Source organism: Piliocolobus tephrosceles, chromosome 7 (genome assembly GCF_002776525.5).
Source record: "Piliocolobus tephrosceles isolate RC106 chromosome 7, ASM277652v3, whole genome shotgun sequence".
Lineage (NCBI taxonomy): Eukaryota > Metazoa > Chordata > Mammalia > Primates > Cercopithecidae > Piliocolobus > Piliocolobus tephrosceles.
The window spans coordinates 106,691,924-106,712,891 of NC_045440.1; the positions used below are offsets into that span (position 1 = coordinate 106,691,924).

The 20,968-nt window shown below is 39.9% G+C and overlaps 1 protein-coding gene across 1 annotated transcript in view; it reads left to right on the forward strand.

Annotated features, from left to right (window-relative positions):
- The first annotated feature begins 275 nt into the window (after window positions 1-275).
- FZD6 (frizzled class receptor 6) overlaps window positions 276-20,968 on the forward strand; it is a 34,228-nt gene continuing 13,535 nt past the window's right edge. The window contains exons 1-3 of the mRNA XM_023225453.1: window positions 276-438; window positions 1,394-1,715; window positions 20,303-20,499. Of these exons, the coding sequence (XP_023081221.1) occupies window positions 1,539-1,715; window positions 20,303-20,499 (374 nt within the window). The 5' untranslated portion in view covers window positions 276-438; window positions 1,394-1,538. The remainder of the gene's footprint in view (window positions 439-1,393; window positions 1,716-20,302; window positions 20,500-20,968) is intronic.

The following is a 20,968-nucleotide window of genomic DNA, read 5'->3' on the forward strand; positions in this document are numbered from 1 at the left end:
GGAGCGCCAAGAGCTTCAGAAAATCCTTCTAAAGTGAACCCCTCCGGACCCGGATAGCGAAATGGGGCTCAGCCTTGTGCCTCGGCGGCCGTAACAGACGGCAAGGTGGATGGGGCTTCCCGGGCCCACAGCCGGACCTCGACACCCCAAGCCCGTTCACCGGGGCCAGGTCCTGGCGGGCCGCGGAGTCAAGCCGGGCGGCGCAGCTCAGGCGGTGCCCGGGCGCAGGGCCAGTCCCACCGCCGCCGCCGCCGCCAGCCCGGACCTGCCCGCCCGACCTGGCGGCGCAGTCTCGCGGGATCGCTCAGCTCTCGCTCCCCGTGCGGCTCTCGAGGCAGCTCCAGTCCCGGACGCTCCCCGGAGCCGTCTCAGGTCGCTGGGGGGACGGTGGGCTAGACGGGGACGGGAAGGGAGAGCAGCCTTCGACCGCTGCCCGAGGTGAGGCTCCCACGGCCGGGACTGGGCAGTGACCGGGCGGGTGCCGGGGGAAGCGGGGCGGGCCTCGAGGGGCGCGAGGGGCCGCGGCTGGGTGAGGCGCGCTGGGAGCCGCAGGTGCTGGGGAGGTGGTGGCGGGACGGCCCGCACCCGAGTTTCCTCGGAAACGGGAGCCGGCTCCGAAAGGCTGGCTGTGCTGGGGCCCCGCGGCACCGCGCAGGCCAGAAACGCGCTGTCTGGCTCTAGGCCTGGGGCAGGTGCCCGGGTGTGGGGCGCTGGCAGACCGGCCATCAGTGTGTGTTGGGGCGCGGGTAATTCGTAATCCGGGGCCCACAGCCTTCCTCCCCCAGGGGACTGCCTTCGCCCTTCCCGCGGGACGGATTTGCGCACTTTCCTTTCGACGGCAGCGCTACACCCTCCTAGCCAGTGAGAACTGCAATGTTGCTCCTCCGCTGGAGGAATCCTAAAAGTCTCCCTCTAGTTGGCCTTTTGAAAAACGAGAAAATTATAAGACTGCCACAATAATTGACTCTTTACAGTCTTTTACAAGTTTAAGAACTCTTTGGGTCTTAAGGAATTTCCCAGGGCCTTAGTTTTCTTGTACTTAATAAGCTTTCCAACTGGGGCTCTTAGATTGTATGCTTATATTAATCCTTTATGATTTACTCCGAATCACCAGCGTTCCTTTTTTCCTCCATCTTACTCTTGCCATTCCCCCTTTTAACCCTGTGTTCCATACAGCAGCAACCTCCTAGCATCGGTTTCCTAGAGGTGCAGCTTCCTTAGCAAATGATATATTCCATGCTAAGGCAGGTGAAAGAGTATCTCGCTAGGACAGAATTTTCCGTTGTTTTTCCAGTGTTTGTTAACTGGGATGAAAATCTTAACTCTGCACTTTGACTCCACATTTGAGTTTATGACAAATGTTGCTAATATACCCTCTTGTTTGTTTTTACAGTAATCGACCCATTTTCAGGTTTTCCTGAAAATGAGTAAAATCGTGAAATGAGGAATTTGAATATTTTATCTTTGGATGGGGATCTTCTGAGGATGCAAAGAGTGATTCATCCAAGCTATGTGGTAAAATCAGGAATTTGAAGAAAATGGAAATGTTTACATTTTTGTTGACGTGTATTTTTCTACCCCTCATAAGAGGGCACAGTCTCTTCACCTGTGAACCAATTACTGTTCCCAGATGTATGAAAATGGCCTACAACATGACATTTTTCCCTAATCTGATGGGTCATTATGACCAGAGTATTGCCGCCGTGGAAATGGAGGTGAGTAGTGCTTCACACCTTTATTGAAAAGTAGTTAATGCTCTGTTCTAGAAACTAGTAATGTGACTTATTTTTAAACACAGCCGATTTCTTCAAGTTGTGTACAAGTCGTGTTTTGAAAAGTCCTTTTGAAAATTAAATCCCTCTACTGACTTACGTTTTATGTACATTTGCGGCCCGGTTTAGTAGACTCGTTTAAATAGGGTTCATTTTATATAATGAAGTATGGTGACAAATGATTTCTAAATACCTTGTACCTGTAAAATATTTTGCTTTCCTGAATCAAGTATGATAGTTCCTCTAAATGCGAATTCTGAATATTTTTCTAATTCAGTGAACATGTAATATTTATTGCCTGGACTAAAAGTGAAGAAATCTACATGTTTTTATAAGTAGTTGTAATATTCACTTGGTACAGTTTTTCTGAAATAAATAAATTATCAGAATATTTTATTGCTGTAGACTGTATTTTAAGGTTATCACAAAGACTCTGAAAAGTGACTTTGTTTTCTAAGCATAGCACATATATGTTCTTTATAAGATACTTGTTAAAAGAAACCACTTGAGAGGAGTACAGTGACACTAAAGATTGCCTTAGGTGCCTTAGTTACCTGTCTCTGGTTTAGAGATATGCAAATTACTAGGGAGTGTGGGAAGAAAGCTACCTGTACAGACAGGAACCTGCCTTCCCATGCAGATTTGTTAGGTTGTTAAGTCTCCTGAAGGGAACTGGACACGTGTATTGTTTTTGTAGTTTTTCTCCAGAAAAACTGAGAATAGTAAAGGCTTTTTTCCCTCAGATTGTTGCTAAGAGAGGAAATCCCTACAAATTTAATATATATACTATTTTTTAAATTGATTAGATTTGATTTTGCAGCTTTGAAAGTTTTCTATTGTTGTTCAATTGAATAGTCGTCTGACTGCCTCATTGTGGACTCATGTCTGGAATAGGAAAGCTTATAAATACTAAGTAGATGTTATTTAAAAGGATAATACAGATTGTATTATTGTTATCTTTCAGTGTTTTTTCAAACCGATGCAAGATGTCCTTTTGAACACTGAATAAAGCTGAGACTTTCATTAATCAGAACCATTTTGATGGTTCAGTCTGATTCAATATAAAGTATATAGTGACAACACTGTGAAGCAATAATTACTTCATTCATTCACTTTTTCTCTGATGATGTTTTGTAGTGTTCATGTTTTGATAGTGTTCCTAAATTTTTTTAATCTGATTTCCTTTGTATGTGGTAACTACATACATTTTAAGGTTTTTGTTTTTTCTTTTAGAGATGGGGTCTCACTGTGTTGCCCAGGCTGGTCTCGTACTCCTAGGCACAAGTGATCCGTCCTGCCTCAGCATCCCAAAGTGCTAAGATTACAGGTGTGAGCCACTGCACCTGGGCGACCATTTTAAGTTTGAATGCTAGCAGTGACCTTATAAATTGATATCATCTAGACTCAAGAGAGATACATCCCTGCTATTAAATGCCTATAATTAAAAGATAGTAGCAACTAGCTTCGTTCTACACGTGTAGAACCAATTGTTTTTTACTTTCAAAAAAAAAAAAATGTTACTTTAAAAAGTACCTAGCTTCTTTCCCAAGTAGTTTTGTGCCTGGATATTATCAAGAAGGCTTTCGGTTCTTACCTCTTTTATGTGATTGCTAACACTACCAATCTCTTCATTATATAATTCTCCACATGTAAGTAACTTTTCTCATAGCCTTTGCTAATGAAGTTTTTTGTTTGTTTGTTTTTTGCTATAAATCATACTTCAGTAAGTTTAAGGATACACAAGAAGAAAGCCCTCAAAGCAGTCACCATACCAGCATTAACCTAAGTCTACAGAAGAAAGGAAAGAGAAATGAAAAGGCAAAAATATTGTCAACCCGGGTCAGGCTTTTAATCCCTGTATGTAATTTTTTAGTCTATACTGTTGTGTTTTTCCTACCACCCCATTCCTATTTTTCCTTATACAATAGTATTCTCTTTTAGTTCCTGTATTTGAATGTCCAAAATCCTATAATTTGAGAGTTGTAAGTGACCTAAAGATCATACAGAGCTTCTTAGCCCTTTTTGTGCCATTAACCCCTTCTCAGAATAAGTTTTAATATTTAAATAAATAAAATGGGTAGGATTACAAAGAAAACAAATTATGTTGAAATATACTTATAGCTCAGGTAAAGAACCCCTGAACCCTTCATTATACAGATGAAGAAACTGAAACCCAGAAAAGTTATGATTTGTCCAAGGTTCAGGCACTCCAATCTGATAGTCTTCTCTGTCTACATGGACCATAATGTCATCTTTAACTGTTTTTTTTAAGGCCCTTGTCCTTATTGGATAAACAAGATAATATTTCTTATGCTTTAGAATGCAATGTGTAAATTTCACACTTTGCTACTTCTTTGCAAACTTCATCTAGATAAAAATTAAACTGGGTGATTGTTTTACTTCTGTTTAGCTCTGTCTTTTTCCTTCTTACAAGTGCCTTGAATACAAAGTCTTATTAGACCAAAAATAAAATCTCTGTGTCACACACCTGTAGTCCCATCTACTCTGGAGGCTGAGGTGGGAGGATCACTTAAGCCCAGAATTGGAGGCTGTAGTGAGCTATGATCGTTCCATTGCACTCCAGTCTGGGCAACAGAGTGAGACCTGAACTCACCAAAACAAAATGAAAACAATAACAACGAAAACAAAGCAAAAGTTAATTCTCTAATCTTCAGTCTCTCTAGTGGTGCCACAGTGATTTTACTATAATTCAAATTTGTGCAGTCCACTTTACGGTTAAAATCCTTCGTCATTTTCCCTAAAGCTGGGGAAATAAAGACCTGATTCTTGAGCACCCCAGGCCCTTCATGTGGAACCCTGGCTTCTTGTCTAGTCTCCCATCTTGTACCATCCCACATTGCACACACTGCTTTAGCCAACTGACCTGTTTGGAGAATTCAAATCCATATTACTCTCCGTCACCTCTGTATCTTTACACACACTGTATCCTCTGGTGAGCTGTCTGTCTACCTAGCTTTCTTCACCTGCTCAATTCCTTCAGGTCTCAGTTAAAGCAATAACTGTTTTTAGTGAACCCTTCTTTCACCTTTCTCCTGAGCGTGTTTAATCAGCCCACTCTACACCCTTACAGTACTTATAATATACATTTGTTCTTATGCTTATCATGCTGTTTTACAGTGATCTACATGTCTCTGGATTGAGAGTTTGTTGAAGGTAGGGATGGTGGGTTTGTTTTGGTTTTTTTTTTCCATTTCTATCCCTAATACTAAGTACAATGCCTCTGAGCATGGTAGAGGCTCCATAGAAGCTAAACAAAGAAAAAGGCAGGATTTTATGTCCCAGTAAGTCAGCAAAGGGAATTTTCCCTCCAAATCTTTACCTTCCACTTCTATCATCTACAGTGTCCAAATCAAAGACATACTAATATTTTTAGGTGGTTTACATACCATTCTTTTTCATCCTGTCTGAGCCTAGCTCTAATGAAATTTATCAGTTGACATCCTCTGTTTTGTTTCCCACATTAGCTCTACACATACTCATTAGAATTTGTTTAAAGAATTTGATTTTTAACCATTTCTAGTTATTATATGAAGTAAAGGAATTCAACTTTTGATTGGACTGTTGGATTATAAGCTATATGCGTCTTTTTTTTTTTCCAAACATTGTACTTTAGTCCTTAAGTGTATATTCCAGTTGAGTACTAAAGTATAGCTGCTTGTAACTTGGCTTTTACTAAAAATGTGTTTTATAGCTTCTCTAAAGAGCAGTTTAGGTTTTACACCTCCAACCCAATTGCCTTTAGTTTCTGCTGGTTCCTATTGAATTTCCAGGATTCACTGTGTATTAGTGTTAGGATGAGGGGCTGAAGAATTGCCTGATGGCTATGGCAGTGAATTGTACTCTGTTAGCCACCAAGAATCCCGTATAAGTCAAGAGATCTATCTCACTCCTTTTTTGTTCCTAGTTTTCATTTTGTAACAGCTAGCCTGTTCTATAGAATGTAAGCATTTATGGTCATTTTTTAATCTGTGATTATATGAGATGGTTTAGAGCAATGGTTCTTAAACTTTAGTTCATAGACCAGCAGCTTGTGAGCTTGTTGGAAATGCAAGTACACAGACTCCTATCCCAGCCTACTGAATCATGATCGCTGAAGATGGAGCCCAGCTGTGGTTTCACAAGCTGTCCAGGTGTTTCTTATGAGTGTTAAAGTTCAAGACCCACTGGTTTAGAAGTTTGGATTGCAGGTTTTTACTGTAAAAGACAAAATTATTTTGGTTTTCCAGACCATACAGTCTCTGTCACAGCTATTCAACTTTGAAATTGTAGCACAGAAGCAGTCACAGACAATATGCCAACAAATGAGTGTAGCTGTGTTTCAATAAAACTTTATTTACAAAAACGGGCAGTGTTCAATAAAACTTTATTTACAAAAACAGGCAGTGGGCTATATTTGAACCAGGAGCTACAGTTTGCTGAACCTTGGTTTAAAGTATTTGAAAATGTTTTAAGGATAGTGTAGAATGTAATAAGTGGACATTATGTGCATTCTTATGTTAATATATTACCTGAGTTATATGTTACTTACTTTCTGCATAAATTTTTTTAAGTAAAATTTATCACAAACAAAAAGGATATCACTGGGATATCTTGGTTCTTTAATTTTGTTTCGGAGATTGCTTAGAGTGAGGGACTTCAGTTTTTTCCTTATTTTATTATGTGAACCTGAAATCATTTGTATTACAAAGAGTTAATTTACAATTCTGCATAGTAACTGGGCTTTGTAATGAAAAGGATGTACAGTCTAACTCTCCCAAGTGGAAAAACAAATGGCTGCTGCTTTTCCATTGTGTTCCTTTTGTTTCATATCTAGAGCATTGTTTCACAAATTGTGAGATTGAGGTCCCTTGAGAGACTGATTTCATCCCGAAAGAGCTGAGACTGATGTAGGGAAAATGGAAACAAGAATGTTGTATTTTTCTATTTCAATTGCCTTCATTGAGGTCTAGGCAAAAGCCAGGTCACGTATTGTGTTTGGAACAGCAAGTGGTCATTCCCCTTTTAAACAGTCTAAAGGGAAGTGAGCCAAAAAAAAAAAAACAAACAAACAAAAAAACTTTCCTTTCCACCTGTTAATATGTGCTGTTAGAATGTCTCTATTCAGTTAAAAATAAATGGAGAAAAACTGGATAGACAGACTTTTAAGGAAAATATCTATTTCTGTTGCATAGTGGCTTTTAAGCATTTTTATTTTCCTGCTTTTAGAAGAGTCCAGTCCCTTCCTGCTTTCACCTTTCTTCCATATTCTCTACCCTTGTATGTCCATACACAAAGAAAGAAAATGTTTAGTGAGATTAACCTGTTTGTTTTTCAGGAAAGACTATCTGAAAATAACTGTAGCTATTCTGAAAGTAAGATATTAATCATATAAAATGAAATAAATACTGAGAAGTGTTCCAAGCCAGTTGCCTGTATAATGACTACTATTGTGTTTTAAAGGTAGAAACCTTCCTTCATGATGTTGCATTGCAGTAGCAGGAAAAGGCCCTTGACTCCTTCTTTTGAATCTGCAGATTAAGGGCAGGACTGTATGTGAAGAGAAAGGCTATTTCTCCTGGGAGGCTCTGCTGATAAGCACAAGGTTCCTAGCCCATTCCTTAGTATTCCACGGGAAGACTGTTGTGATTATTTCCTTTCCCCAAGAACGTGGCATGTAAAATGAAACTTTATTACTCTAGGTTATATATTTGTCATGTGTTCGTTCATTCATATTTATTGAATGTGTACCTGAATATGTAGCTTTCCCAGAATTGTAGTTTTTCAAGTTCTAAGGTTTACATTTAAAAAAAATTGATTCTAGATCAATTCCTTTGTAGTATCAATCAGTTAATATGTACATTTGTCTAATTTCCAAAGGAAATCTCTTTTGGAGAAATGATTTAAATTTTCTAATGGTCCCTCACAAGAAATAGTTTTAAAATAACAAGTTTTCCATTATGGAAATAATGTAAATTCCTGCTTTTTATTCTCTTGTATTCCAGACTCCACTTTACATTTTTTAAAGAAGGTGACTTGCCTGAGATTGATCACATTCATGAAAATAAGTAACAAAATTTGCACCACTTTCCTATACAGTAGTCCATTGGCATTCTCAAAGAATTTACTCGAGGCTTTTATAACCACTTTAACAGTATTTGCCCAGTGACGTGTAACTGAAAACATTTAAGGGCCCCGTTAGACTTTAGTGAGCCTGTTTTTCTAAGGTTCATCACTTTTTTCAACCACATTTTAAATTTCTTTCACTCAGTTTTCATCACCATCACTGTAAATCGACTTTGTTTTTAGTGCCAATTTAGAGCAAGAAATATAACTTTTCTCACTGCATGGGAGTTACTGTGTATGTCACCATGAGTAGAAAGCACAAATCCTGAGCTTAGCATCAGATGCTTTGGAGTCACTTGGTCTTGTTCACTGTTGTTGTGGCTTGCTTCCATGTATCAGTGGGATTCTGATTCATGCTTCAGAAAAGTGACAAACGTTTATATATCCCATATTTTCAGTACTCAGGGAAGCAAGGCACTGCCAAGATACTGCCACAGGACCACTCTGCTTAGGTTATGCTTTATATATTTTTAAGAAACCAAACAGTTCCTTCTTTTGATCCCTCTCAATTAAAATTCTAGCCCAGACTTTCCCTTCAGGATCTTACAGTGCCACCTACCCCAGGCCCATATTATGGTTCCTTCCATTATCATATTATTATAGCATCAGGAGCTAGCTGGTCCTTTCCCTGAGGATCAGCTGGTATTTATTCATTCAACAAATATTTGAATACCTAAATAAATAAATATTTGAGGCACTGTTCAGGTACTTGACATACAGTAATGTACAAACAGACCTCACAGAATTTATATTCTGGTGGAGGGAATGTAAAACAACCTGTCTGTTTTTGTCATTGTACTTTCAGTTCTACTTTTTGACAACGGCTTATTTTCTTAGATTACTTTTTTGCCCTTGTTTACTCATTTCCAAAAAATACTTTTAGACTTACTTTAATATTATTTTGCCCTGGTCATTTCTTCACTGATTTTATATAGCTCTTAATTCTTTTAACTCTGAAAAAGGAGCCTCCTTTCCTTGTGTTCTAAGGTTTTTGTTTTTGTTTGTTTGTTTGTTTGTTTTTGTTTTTATGTCCTTTCCACCTTAGATAGGGTACCCAGACTGGTTAAGTAGAAAAGGAATTTATTATAAGAGTAGCAGGTAGCTCATAGAATCAACAGGTGGGCTAGAATTCAAGCTCAGGCTGTAAGGAAACATGCTACAGCTAAGATGCTGGCACAGGTATGGTCTACTTGGGAACTTATAAGCAGGGGATTTCAGTAAGGACAAGTCTTGGATAGAAAGGATCCAGGATACTTAACCTGACACTAGATAGTTGGTTGATCCTGCTGGGACATGATACCATATTGAGGGCTTAAGATTGGTTACTGCTCTGCTTCTGGCAAATGAACTTCTCAGCAATAGCCAGATCACCCCAAGAAGGAGAAGTCTATGCTATTGGATCTGGGCACTCTTCTGCCACCATGACCCTTTTGTTCCTGAGCCTATTAAGCCTATACTGGTATAACTAGAGAAAAGGCTGATTGACATCCACAGAGTAGATTATTTAGTCTACACATTTAAGAGCCTCCTCTGTCTTGGGACCTTTGGGTTTGCATTCACATGCAAAAAAAAATTTTATTTTTGAGATTATAGGCCCATTTTGGAGAAGTCCAGTCACATACTGCTTTTCTGGACTCCTAATACCAGTTCTCTAGAAGTCTTCCAAGCTCTTGTTGCTTGCAAGTCCCTATCTTGTTATACCATTAGCTATAGCCCATGAATCAATGTAACTTCTTACCTGAGACCATCTTTCTACTGATAACATAGACAGTGATTGAAGTTCTGCCTGCTAGGGTCACCTCTGAATGGAGTTATAATCCTACAGTAGCTCACTCTTCGCTGGGGCCAGCTATTGTAAGCCAGGCTGTAATTGTTTCTTCATGAGTCATTTGGTCAGAGGGAACTCTCCTTGAAGCCGTAGGTGTGTTTTAAGGAAAGGATTATAATATGGCAGAAGCAGGCATTCTGAGAATGTGCTACTTTCCCATATCTTTGAGATCTACCCGGCCACTTGAAGATGGAATGCAACTGGTCCCTGACATCATGAGTTAGTGAGTTCAGTAACACTCAATTCATGAGAGGTAACTTGACTTGATGATCTCTAGATGTTCTCTCCTGTTTAGTTTCTATGAGGAACTAGTAGCAAAAGCCAAGGTCCCTTTTAATTACGTAGGGTTAATCTCCTCATCTGCACTTGTGTCTTACTGTGGCATCTAGAGTACATGTCTATGGCCTCATCATCTTTATGTCTTCGATAAGATAGATTAGTGTGATGTCCTGTGAAGTCGGTGATATGTTTCACTGACTGAATTTGAGGCACAGAGTTGAAGAGCTGATGTTCCCCTAAGGCTGAAGCTCTTAAACTTTGGTGTGCATCAGAATCATCTGAAGGACTTGTTAAAACACAGATCACTGGCTCCACCCCTGAGTCCCTGAATCAATAGGTCTGGGATGGTGTGGAAAAATTCCACATCTAACAAGTTCCTGGGGGATGCTGATGCTGCTCACTCAGGGGCCACTCGTTGGGAACCACAGCACTAAGGCAATTTGGCAAAGATATGCTGCTGTACCTGCTGGGTAAGAACAAATTGCTTTTGTAGAAGAAAGAACTGGCTAGCTTAGAGAGGCACACAAGGTGCCTGAGCTTTACTATTTGCTAAAGGAAAGAGACCACATCTGGAGAATCACCTTAGCCAATTGAGTTGAGGTTGCTTAAGACAATCCACTGGAAAGCTGAAATGAGCAGTTGGTGGGAACTGTTGCCCCTGAGTGTGTTTCTAGTGGTGTTGCCAATCTCTGAAAGTCCCCTTAATCTGCAGTATGGTTTTTGATTTTCTATCATGGTAGGGAGGGAGACCCTAATGGTTTTTGTTTGGTCCCTACCATAATAACACTTACCCAGGAAACAAATATGACGATTGTGCTTTTGCTAAATACAGCTATTTTAAGTGTACATACATGAACTTGGAAAATTGCAGTGGGTTGGATTTAGGTCTCACTGAACCCTTGTCAAAAGCCCATTTATCATCTTACCTCCAAAAGCCCAGTCTCTGAAGCTAGCACACTGAATCTAGAATCTCTGAGAAATAAACCCCGTATCAGTAAGTCTTAGCCCCATCTAAAATTGTATTATTTCCTCCTCAATTTGTAACCCTCAGAAACCAATGTAAATTACAGTCTTACAACTAGTTTGTAGGTCTTTTTATCAGATTCGATTTTGACTTGATGCTCCCAAGGCATGCTGGGGTGAAACTCTCGTTATAGGTTGAGACATTGAAGACTGGTGGGATGGGGCAGGGGGCTATTTATTTTCTTCTTACAGAAAGGGTCTACCTTGAGAACTGCAGGTTCCGAGCACTCTGTGATATCCTGAGCCTTGTCATGTGTCCCCACTGCAGAACTCTGGGTCTCACTGTTTCCTAGTTACAATATCACCAGGTCTCTTACATGAATGGGAAGCACATTAAACTGATATAATTTAGCCACCTGCAGATCAAACTGCTTGGTTTTCAACTCCTTAAGCCTTAAGTCCTTTTAGTCGTTGTGTGTGTGTGTGTGTGTTTCATTTTTTTTTTAAAGACAGGGTCTCACTCTGTTGCCTGGGCTGGAGTGCAGTGGCACAATCATAGTTCAGTGCAACCTGGAACTCCTGGGCTCAAGTGAGCCTCAGGCCTCAGCCCCAGAGGCAGCTGGGACTACAGGGCTGTGTGCATCCACAACCTGCTAATTTTTTTTTAAGAGACAGGGTCTTGCTGTGTTGCCCCGGCTGGTCTTGGACTCCTGGCATAAAGCAGTCCTTCCACCTTGGCCTCCCAAAGTGCTGCGATTACAGGTGTGAGCCTCCGTGCCCAGCCTAGTGTTTTGCTCCCCACCTTGAGTCAAAAATTCAGAGATGCCAGTTTGTTATTCTCTTCCTAAACCAAGCAGTACCATTAGAAGTCCCACTTTACCCTACAATCTGAATAACTCATGCTTTTTATATTATTTTCTGGTTCTCTGGCAGCAGCCACTCATTTGATCTCCCATAGCCTCATGTTCACGGGGCACATCACTCTAATATGTACAGAGAAGCTAAGCAAAAACCAAGCTAAGTGCTTACAAGGATAACTTAATTCACTTTGCCATGGGTTGCCAGATTTCCATCTTTAAATACTAACAGGATGCTCACTGCCTTTGGCCTCAGACCAGAAACCCAGTTCTAGAGTTCCTCCTGTTTTGCTGAGATCACTTGCAAACCATTTTGTATGTTTTTTTTTCTGTACTGGTTGGTCTTCTTGATTACAAACAACAGAAACTAATTCTGACTAAGCCGAAAATGGATAGATATTGGACAGCTTGTGAGATCAATGGGAAGGCAGGAGAACCAGGTTCAAAATGTAAGGAGGAGCAAAGGGAACTGGGGCATAGCTAAGGTCATACCACAGGATTAGTTTGTCACCAGTGCCAATACCATTGGATGCTTCCTGAGCCATTGTCACTGGACGCTTATTTGGCCACTGCAAGAATTACTGATCGCATTGCAGCTTCCTCAAATAATCTGACTATATCTGTTCTTTTGCATAACCCTCTCCCCAGGAATCACAATACCCAGAGTATACAAATGGCCAAGCTTAGGTCAAGAGCCTATGTTTTCATTGCCAGGTTGTATCCCTGAATCCCTCTTAGCTTCCATGGTGTCTTACCTACTTTTGGATTCCCCCAAATAGTAAATATTCACTCTACAGCACAGTGCAAAACAGTGCTACTCTCTGGGAACAGTGATTCATACTTGTAATCCCAGCATTTTGGGAGGCTGAGGCAGGAGAATCACTTGAGCTCAGGAGTTCAAGACCAGTCTGGGCAACACAGACTCTCTCTCTACTTGGGAGGCTGAGGCCTGAGGCTCACCTGAGCCCAGGAACTGGAGGCTGCAGTGAACTATGATTGTGCCACTGCACTCCAGCCTAGGCCACAGAGTGAGAACCTATCTCTTTAAAAAAAAAAAAAAAAAAAAAGTATTCCTTACCAAGGAGAAAATTTCACTGTAGCACCTACAGTTGTTTTGAAATTGATCTCCAGTCCTTCTACTCAATTCTTTGTTACCTTCTTCCTAAACTTTTGAGCCATAAATCTCCTTAGTGGTCATCTAGTTCATCACTCTCACTTTACTGGTAGATCCTCTGAGACTCAGAAACAGAAAACTACCTGCCAAAGGGAGCACAGGTAGTTAAATTAAATAGTTAGAATTAAAGTATTAGAATTAAAGAAGAGTTAGAACCTAGTTAGAATTAAAATGCTGGCATTATTTCCAACGAAGGATTATATAAAATACTCCATGTATTTTGATTTTGATTCTCATTTTTCATTTTTCTTACTGTTGGCTCAGGCTGTTTTTCACGATAGAGATGTGAATTGCCTTCTCAGATGCCCTCTTCTTTCTCATCTCTGCCAGTACTAATAGTAACTGCTGTTTCCAGGAATTTCTGCCAGGGACTGACCATTTCCTTAAAGGAGCTGACCTTTTATTTCTTGAGTTTTGAAACTGTAATAAGTAGCACTGTTTTGGTTATTAAATGGTAGAATCTCAGAACCAACACTGATAGTTATTAGAAAGGAGGAGTTTATAAGTGAGATCACGAAGGCACTGTGTTACTAAGAGAGTTGAAGAAGGTGGTATCACTAAAGAGGAGTAAAAGGAACAGACTGATGTGACCAGGTTTGATATCTACTCAATTCATGGATTTGCACTTTAATTCATGAGTTTAATTCACAGGTTTGGCATTTACCATGCTAAATGCTAGTTTAATAACATGATGAAATTCATAGCATAAAATTAAGGACATAAGAAATATCTCAATGTGTCATGTTAGATTTGGTTTCTGAGAATGGTACCCAGGACATTTTGAGGAAGAACATAAAATATTTCTATCATGATTTTTACTTCAAAAGACTGAAAATATGTTCCTCCTAGTTATGTTTCAACAGATTGGTATAACGAGTTCAGTACTAGGCTGACTACCCATTATTTAAAGTGCTGTGATTTGTTTTGAAAGTATTCTATATGATGGAATACTTGCTTTTGCTTCAGGAGATACATCATCATCTGGAATGTGATCAACATAGCTTGAGGTTTTAAAGTGTTTGATATGTATTCTGTGAACATTAATTTTTTTAAACTGAAGAGTTTCTTTCATGTGGAAGAGTCCCAATCCTCTTGATATATTTGCTTCCCTTCATCCTCACTGGCATTTTTGTCTGTCGCTGTACTTTGGGAAAGGGTAATTTTCAGGGAGAAATGGACAGCAGCACAGAGTGAAGGTTAAAGAGGACATACTCTGGAGTCATAGAGACATTGGTCCTAGTTCTGCTTCTTACTACTATTGTGACTGTACAAGTTACTTAACCTCTCAGAGTCTCAGTTGCCTCAGCTGCAAGGTGGAGAGAACAAGTTGTGATAAAGGAAAATGGTATATGAAAAAGCACAGTGCCTGGTTTTTGGTAAGTACCAAATGAGCCAAAGCATTGGTAAAAGTAGCATTCAATCAGGAATAAAGATACCTAGCTTCTAATTCAGAGTACATTTTGGAATGTGAGTAACAATTTTAATAAGAAATTGGCTTCAGTTTTCTCGCTTGATCTAAGGGCTTAGATTAGGTCAGTGGTTTTCCATCTTTGATCTCTGGAGGTACTTTGAGGTCACTGGTAGCAAAGGGGAATGGTGAGAGGTATCTCAGCAGGGAGAGCTTCCTTTTCAGCCCAAGAAACTGTGCTTTTATTTATTTAGTATATCGGCCTCCTTTTAACTTTTTTTTTTTTTTTTTGAGACGGAGTCTTGCTCTGTCGCCCAGGCTGGAGTGCAGTGGCCGGATCTCAGCTCACTGCAACCTCCGCCTCCCAGGTTCACGCCATTCTCCTGCCTCAGCCTCCCGAGTAGCTGGGACTACAGGCGCCCGCCACCTCGCCTGGCTAGTTTTTTGTATTTTTTAGTAGAGACGGGGTTTCACCGGGTTAGCCAGGATGGTCTCGATCTCCTGACCTCGTGATCCACCCGTCTCGGCCTCCCAAAGTGCTGGGATTACAGGCTTGAGCCACCGCGCCCGGTCCTTTTAACTTCTTATTTAAGGAAGATGTTTCTTGGCAAAATGTGTATGTGTGCATGCACAGACACACATACACTTCAAAAATAATTTTCTCTGAAGTCCCTTCCAAGTCTAAAATTCTTTAAGGCTGTTCATCTGCAACTGAACTTGGAAGTTGGTGGCCCACACTGGATCTGAACTGAGACTTGATTTTTCTGTGTGTGTGTGTGTGTGTGTGGTGGGGAGGGGGAGGGGGTCCTGTTTCAAATGTATAGATTAAAGTGCCAAAATCTAAAATTTGGGAAATTATACATAACAATCTAAGTTCTGTTTTCTTGGGAAAAATGGATATATCTGACAATTCTGTGCCCCCATTTCCAAACAATAGTCTGCTGGAGTTGAGTAGCAGCTACTTCCCAAATACTCCCTATCATCTTACAGGCATTTGAGTTTACCTGGCTGGCCTCTGAAGGTATCTGAGTTTTCAGCATTCAGTTTATCCTACACACAGTGCAGGAATATCAACGTTATTGGATTAGCCAACTTTGGCACTGTAGAAGAATTAAATTAGGGAAGTGACTTGTGTTTTCCATGTAAGAAAATTGTTTTAGTATAGCAAAAGTACATGTATTGCATTCATTTTGCCTGCCCTTGAACTAGATAATTACTTCTTAAGTGCTGACCACCAGTTAATCATGGCTTCTGAGTTAGAAGAACTAAATAAACACGGTGTGTTTTAATTCTTTCCACCAAAGGATCTGATTACCAGATAGTCAAAAAATTTAGGAACTAGGCTTTTTTGGGACAGTAAGCAAAGAGTTTACTAGAGTTTACTAGTTGCCCACAGCTCCTCTTCTCCTACCTCAGGCTCAGAGGAGGATTTGCACACCGTCTGGGCACTCTCCCCCACTCACGATGGAGGAAACTGAGGAAAGTACCATGCTGTTTGCACTCCAAGTTCCTGTGAGGTGACAAAGGATCCAATCTCAGAGCATCATTCAAATAAAAGCAATAACATATGTCAACGGTGGCAACCCTGTCTCTGCTAAGTCACTTTGCCCTATCAGGACAGGGGAACTTCCCACTGGTCTGACATCCTCCATAGCTATTGTCCTCTAATTGTTGGGTGTGGGTTCTGTATATGCCCTTTAAGTCAGACTTAATTGTTAATTGTAGTCTGTAATCAAAGCTTATATTTACCTATTAATTTTTGTCTCCTTGACTGTTCATTTACTAAAGAAGATATATTGAAATTTCTCATGACCATGGAATTGTCCATTTCTCCCTACAGTTTTATTGCTTTTTGTTTATATGTTTTAAGTCTAGTTTTAAGGTGTGTACAGTGCTCAGTAATGCATTTTAAAGTGTATTTGTTGCACTTTATCCAGAACCTGAATGTTTTGTGGCAGGAGATATTTAATTGGCCATACTGATGAAAGAAGTTGTCATTGCTTCTTTTTATATTTCAAAAATTTCCCAAAGCTTATAGGGAGCCCTTTCCTTATTTTTTTAATGCAGTTATAGATTTTGTTTTTTACCTTTAAACCTTTTCTTTCATTTCAATGGCATTTGTAGTGGAAGGAGATGCTAATATATAGTCAGTGCATTTCCCTTGAATCAGAATTTTCATCTCTCACTCTACTTGTTCTCCTTAGGTAGTTTCAGCCAATTATTTCAATTACCACTTTTATACTGATGACTTTTAAATCCATATCCTTAAAGTCTCACCTCTACATAGCTTTATTTAACCGCCTGCTAGTAGATATTCCACACTCAAATGTCCCATGGGCACTTCAGACTGTCCATCAACTGGTAAATTGTTAAGAAAATTATGGTACAGCCATACAGTGAAATATTACTCAGCAATTAAAAGGAATGAACTGGCCGGGCGCAGTGGCTCACGCCTGTAATCCTAGCACTTTGGGAGGCCGAGGCGGGCGGATCATGAGGTAAGGAGATCGAGACCATCCTGGCTAACACTGTGAAACCCCCTCTCTACTAAAAATACAAAAAATTAGCCGGGCGTGGTGGTGGGCGCTTGTAGTCCCAGTGACTCAGGAGGCTGAGGCAGGAGAATGGCGTGAACCTGGGAGGTGGAGCTTGCAGTGAGCTGAGATTGCGCCACTGCACTCCAGCCTGGGCGACAGAGCGAGACTCCGTCTAAAAAAAAAAAGGAATGAACTACTGATACATCAAATAACATGACTGAATCACAAAACAATGATGCTGAGTGAAAGAAGCCAGACAAAAAAGAAAACATACTATATGATTCTACTTACGTAAAATTATAGAAAATGCCACTCTGCAGTGACAGAAGGCAGATCAGTTGTTGTCAGGTGTGAGAGTTACTGAGGGGCTGAGGAGAATGGAAGGGCAGGAGGGATGACAAGGGAGCCAGAGGAAACTTCTGGTGGCGAGGGATATATTTATTACCTTGATTGTGATAATCATTTCAAAACCTATCAAATTGTATACTTTATACATGTTCAGTTTATCATACATCAGCTGTACCTGAATAAAGCTGGAAAAGAAAACCCTCAATACTAAAAGGCTTTGAACAGAAAAATAATAGTCCTTACCCACCTTTTCCACCCACATCCCAGTCCTGCGCTTGAGAGGCACCCTCTTTGAACTCTTTTAGGTGTTCCTCTGGTATGCAGGCCACATTCTAACTAACAGGTTTACTCTGTTGGTTATAGATTAATCAGTTTAGAACTTCAGGCTGTTTCTGTTTATTCTTTCCTATTAGGGTAGTTGATAATTCATTTATCTTACCCTGCCACTTTTACTTCTTCTAATACAGTTTTTGATTAAATGAATAGTCACTGATAACATTACTAGAAATATTAAATATTGCACACTGCTGAGTCAGGTAGTATACTTTGAGTACATTTATGTTTTTAATACTCTCCCGACAATTAACATAGTAGCTGTATTTTGCTTTGTTTTTTATGTAACAATGTCTGACTGTTTTTAGATATCCTAACAGACTTGTCATACACCTGGCAGCAATTTTCCTAGTGCTCAAAATAACATATAATCTGTCAATCTCAATCCCCACTCCTTTCCCTTGGAGACCTTTCTTCCTCAGCCATCTGCCCTGCTGTCAAATGTGCTCTGATTGCTTCTGGACTAGATTTGTAGTTGTCACACGGAGAATTTCTCTTGTCATTCTTCACTGTTGAATCAGCTAATTCCTGGGTCCCATATTATTTGCCTTCCTGGTTTATTCATATATTCCTTCAATTTATTTCAGGAATATTACATCTTCTAGTTGCTTCCTAAACAGGGATGCTTGAAAGTTTAAATTTTGTATTCCTTACAGCGCCAAAAATGTCAGTAGTCTACCCTCTAAATGTTTGAGTGGATCTAGAATTCTAGGTTGAAATGCATTTTTCTTTATAATTTTATAGTTATTTTTTCATTTTTTTCTAGCTTCTGATATTATCAAATATTCACAGTTTAATTTAGTTACATGTATTCTGTCCCCCCCCCCCCCCCCCGCCCCGGAAACATTTATGATCTTTGTCTTGATGCTCTGAAATGTTTTATTGATATGCTTTTTCAGTGTTCATTTATTGTTTTGGAGAATCATGTATTTATTCTGTAAATATAGAGAAGTGGCCATGTAGCAGACACTGTTTTAGGCACTGGAGATAGAGCAGTGAGCAAAATAGAAAAAATCCTTTCCCTCTTAGAATTTACATTCTAGTGGTGAAGACAAAAATTAAATAAACTAGTGCATAATGAAATGTCAGACAGTGATAAGGGCTTAAAAGAAATGCAAACCAGGGTAATGAGAAAGATAAGAACAGAATAATTTTAGATAGGATGGGCAGGAATGCCTCTTTGAGGTGAATTGAGCAGAGACTCAAATGCTCAAATGAGGGCACAAGACTCACTATCTGGGTGAAGAGGTGAGGGGAACAGCCAGTGTAAAGACTCTGAGACAGAAATACACATGAAACTATGAGAAGCAAAAGTCCAGTTTAGTGGCAATGGAGTAAATAAGAGACAAAGTGGCCAGAAATGAAACTGGAGACATAGCGGGAAACCCAGAAATTTAAGGGCTCCTGGGAATTGGAAAAGACTTTGGAATTTATTTTATTGGAGCCTTTGAACAAGGATACACTTACATTTTAAAGAATCACATTGGTTGGGAAATTGACTGTAAGATTAGCAAGTGTGGGAAGTAGTGAGACCTGTTAGGAGGCCATTTTAGTAGTTGAGGTGAAAGACAATGGTGGCTTAGATTGGGTGGTAATAGTGAGAAATGGTCAGATTTGGAATATACTTTAAAGGGAGAGTCAACAGGATTTGCTGATGGGTTGGAGATGGGATGAAAGAAGAGAAGAGTAAAGAACGAGTTGTAAGACCAGCCTGGCCAACATGGTGAAACCTCGTCTCTACTAAAAATAAAAAAATTAGCTGGGCGTGGTGGTATGCGCCTATAGTCCTAGCTGCTTGGGAGGCTGAGGCAGGAGAATTGCTTGAACCTGGGAGGCAGAGGTTGTGGTGAGCCGAGATTATGCCACTGCACTCCAGCCTGGGCAACAGAGCAATACTCCATCTCAAAAAAAAAAAAAAAAAAAAAAAAAAAGAAAGAAAGAAAAGAAAAGAAAAAAGAAAGAAAAAAGAGTGAGTTGTAAGATTCTTCGCCTGAGCAACTTGGTGAATGGTGGCATTATTTACTGAGATGGAGAATACTAAGGGAGTGTTTGGGAGGCAGAAATATGGTGGGATTGAGTTGTATTTTGCATACTTTGGGTTCGAGATGCCCATTAACAGCCAAATGGAGTTGTCCCGGAGCAGATGCTCATTCAAGTCTATGGTTCATGGTAGAGATGGAGGCTGGATGAGTTTCCCCTGAGAGTCAGTAGAGATAGAGAAGAGGTCTTGGGGACTGAGCTCTGGAGCATTTCAGTGATCATAATTGGGAAATGGAAGAGGAACAGAAAAGGAACAGCCAATGAGACAGCTAGAAGTCCAAGAGAATTTGTGTCCTGGAAGGGGCCTCAAGAGGAAGCTAGGAGCCACTGTGTCGATTGTTGTTAAGAGTTGAGTAGAAGGAACATTCGGAATTTACCATCAGATTTGACAATGTGGAGTTTCTTGGTGACTCTGACAAGTGATTTCCCTGGAATAATCCATGTCTTCTTGAAAAAATATATGATTGAATAAAATAGTAGTATTCCATTGTGTATGAAGAGTTCATAAGTCTGGTAGAGGGAGATTTAAAGATTCTTTTGGAGTATAAGTGAAAAAGTATATACTTTAAACAGTAAATATATTAATTTTATTCATCTATTATTAAAATGTTTTCTAACTGTATCTTGATGTCTTTAATAGCATTTTCTTCCTCTTGCAAATCTGGAATGTTCACCAAACATTGAAACTTTCCTCTGCAAGGCATTTGTACCAACCTGCACAGAGCAAATTCATGTGGTTCCACCTTGTCGTAAACTTTGTGAGAAAGTATATTCTGATTGCAAAAAATTAATTGACACTTTTGGGATCCGATGGCCTGAGGAGCTTGAATGTGACAGGTAAATTATGTTTTTCATGGAAAGCTACTAATGGTATTTTACTACTGGTACTAGCTCTCTGGGATGTTAGTGACAGGCTTTCATTATTTAATTTCAAAAATGTTTATTACACACTTAATATATGCCAGGCACTATAGTGCTAAGTGTTGTGGACACAAAGGTGAGCAAAAAACAGACTCAGTTCTTGTTCTCAGGGAACTTACAGTGAGGTGAGAGGGACAGGCAGTAATCAAATAATTATGCAAATAAGTGCAAAATTATGACTGTGATAGATACAACAAAGGAAAGGTAGATAGTTCTATGAGAATATATAATGATAGCTTTGACCTAAACTGGGGAAAAGCGAAGGAAATGACTGTTGAGCTAAAGTATGAAGGGTAAGGGTAAGACAGAGGTAACTAGGCAATGAGAGGAGGGAAGACCATTTTGGGCAGTGGGAATAGCTTATTCAGAGACCCTGCAGAGCCTG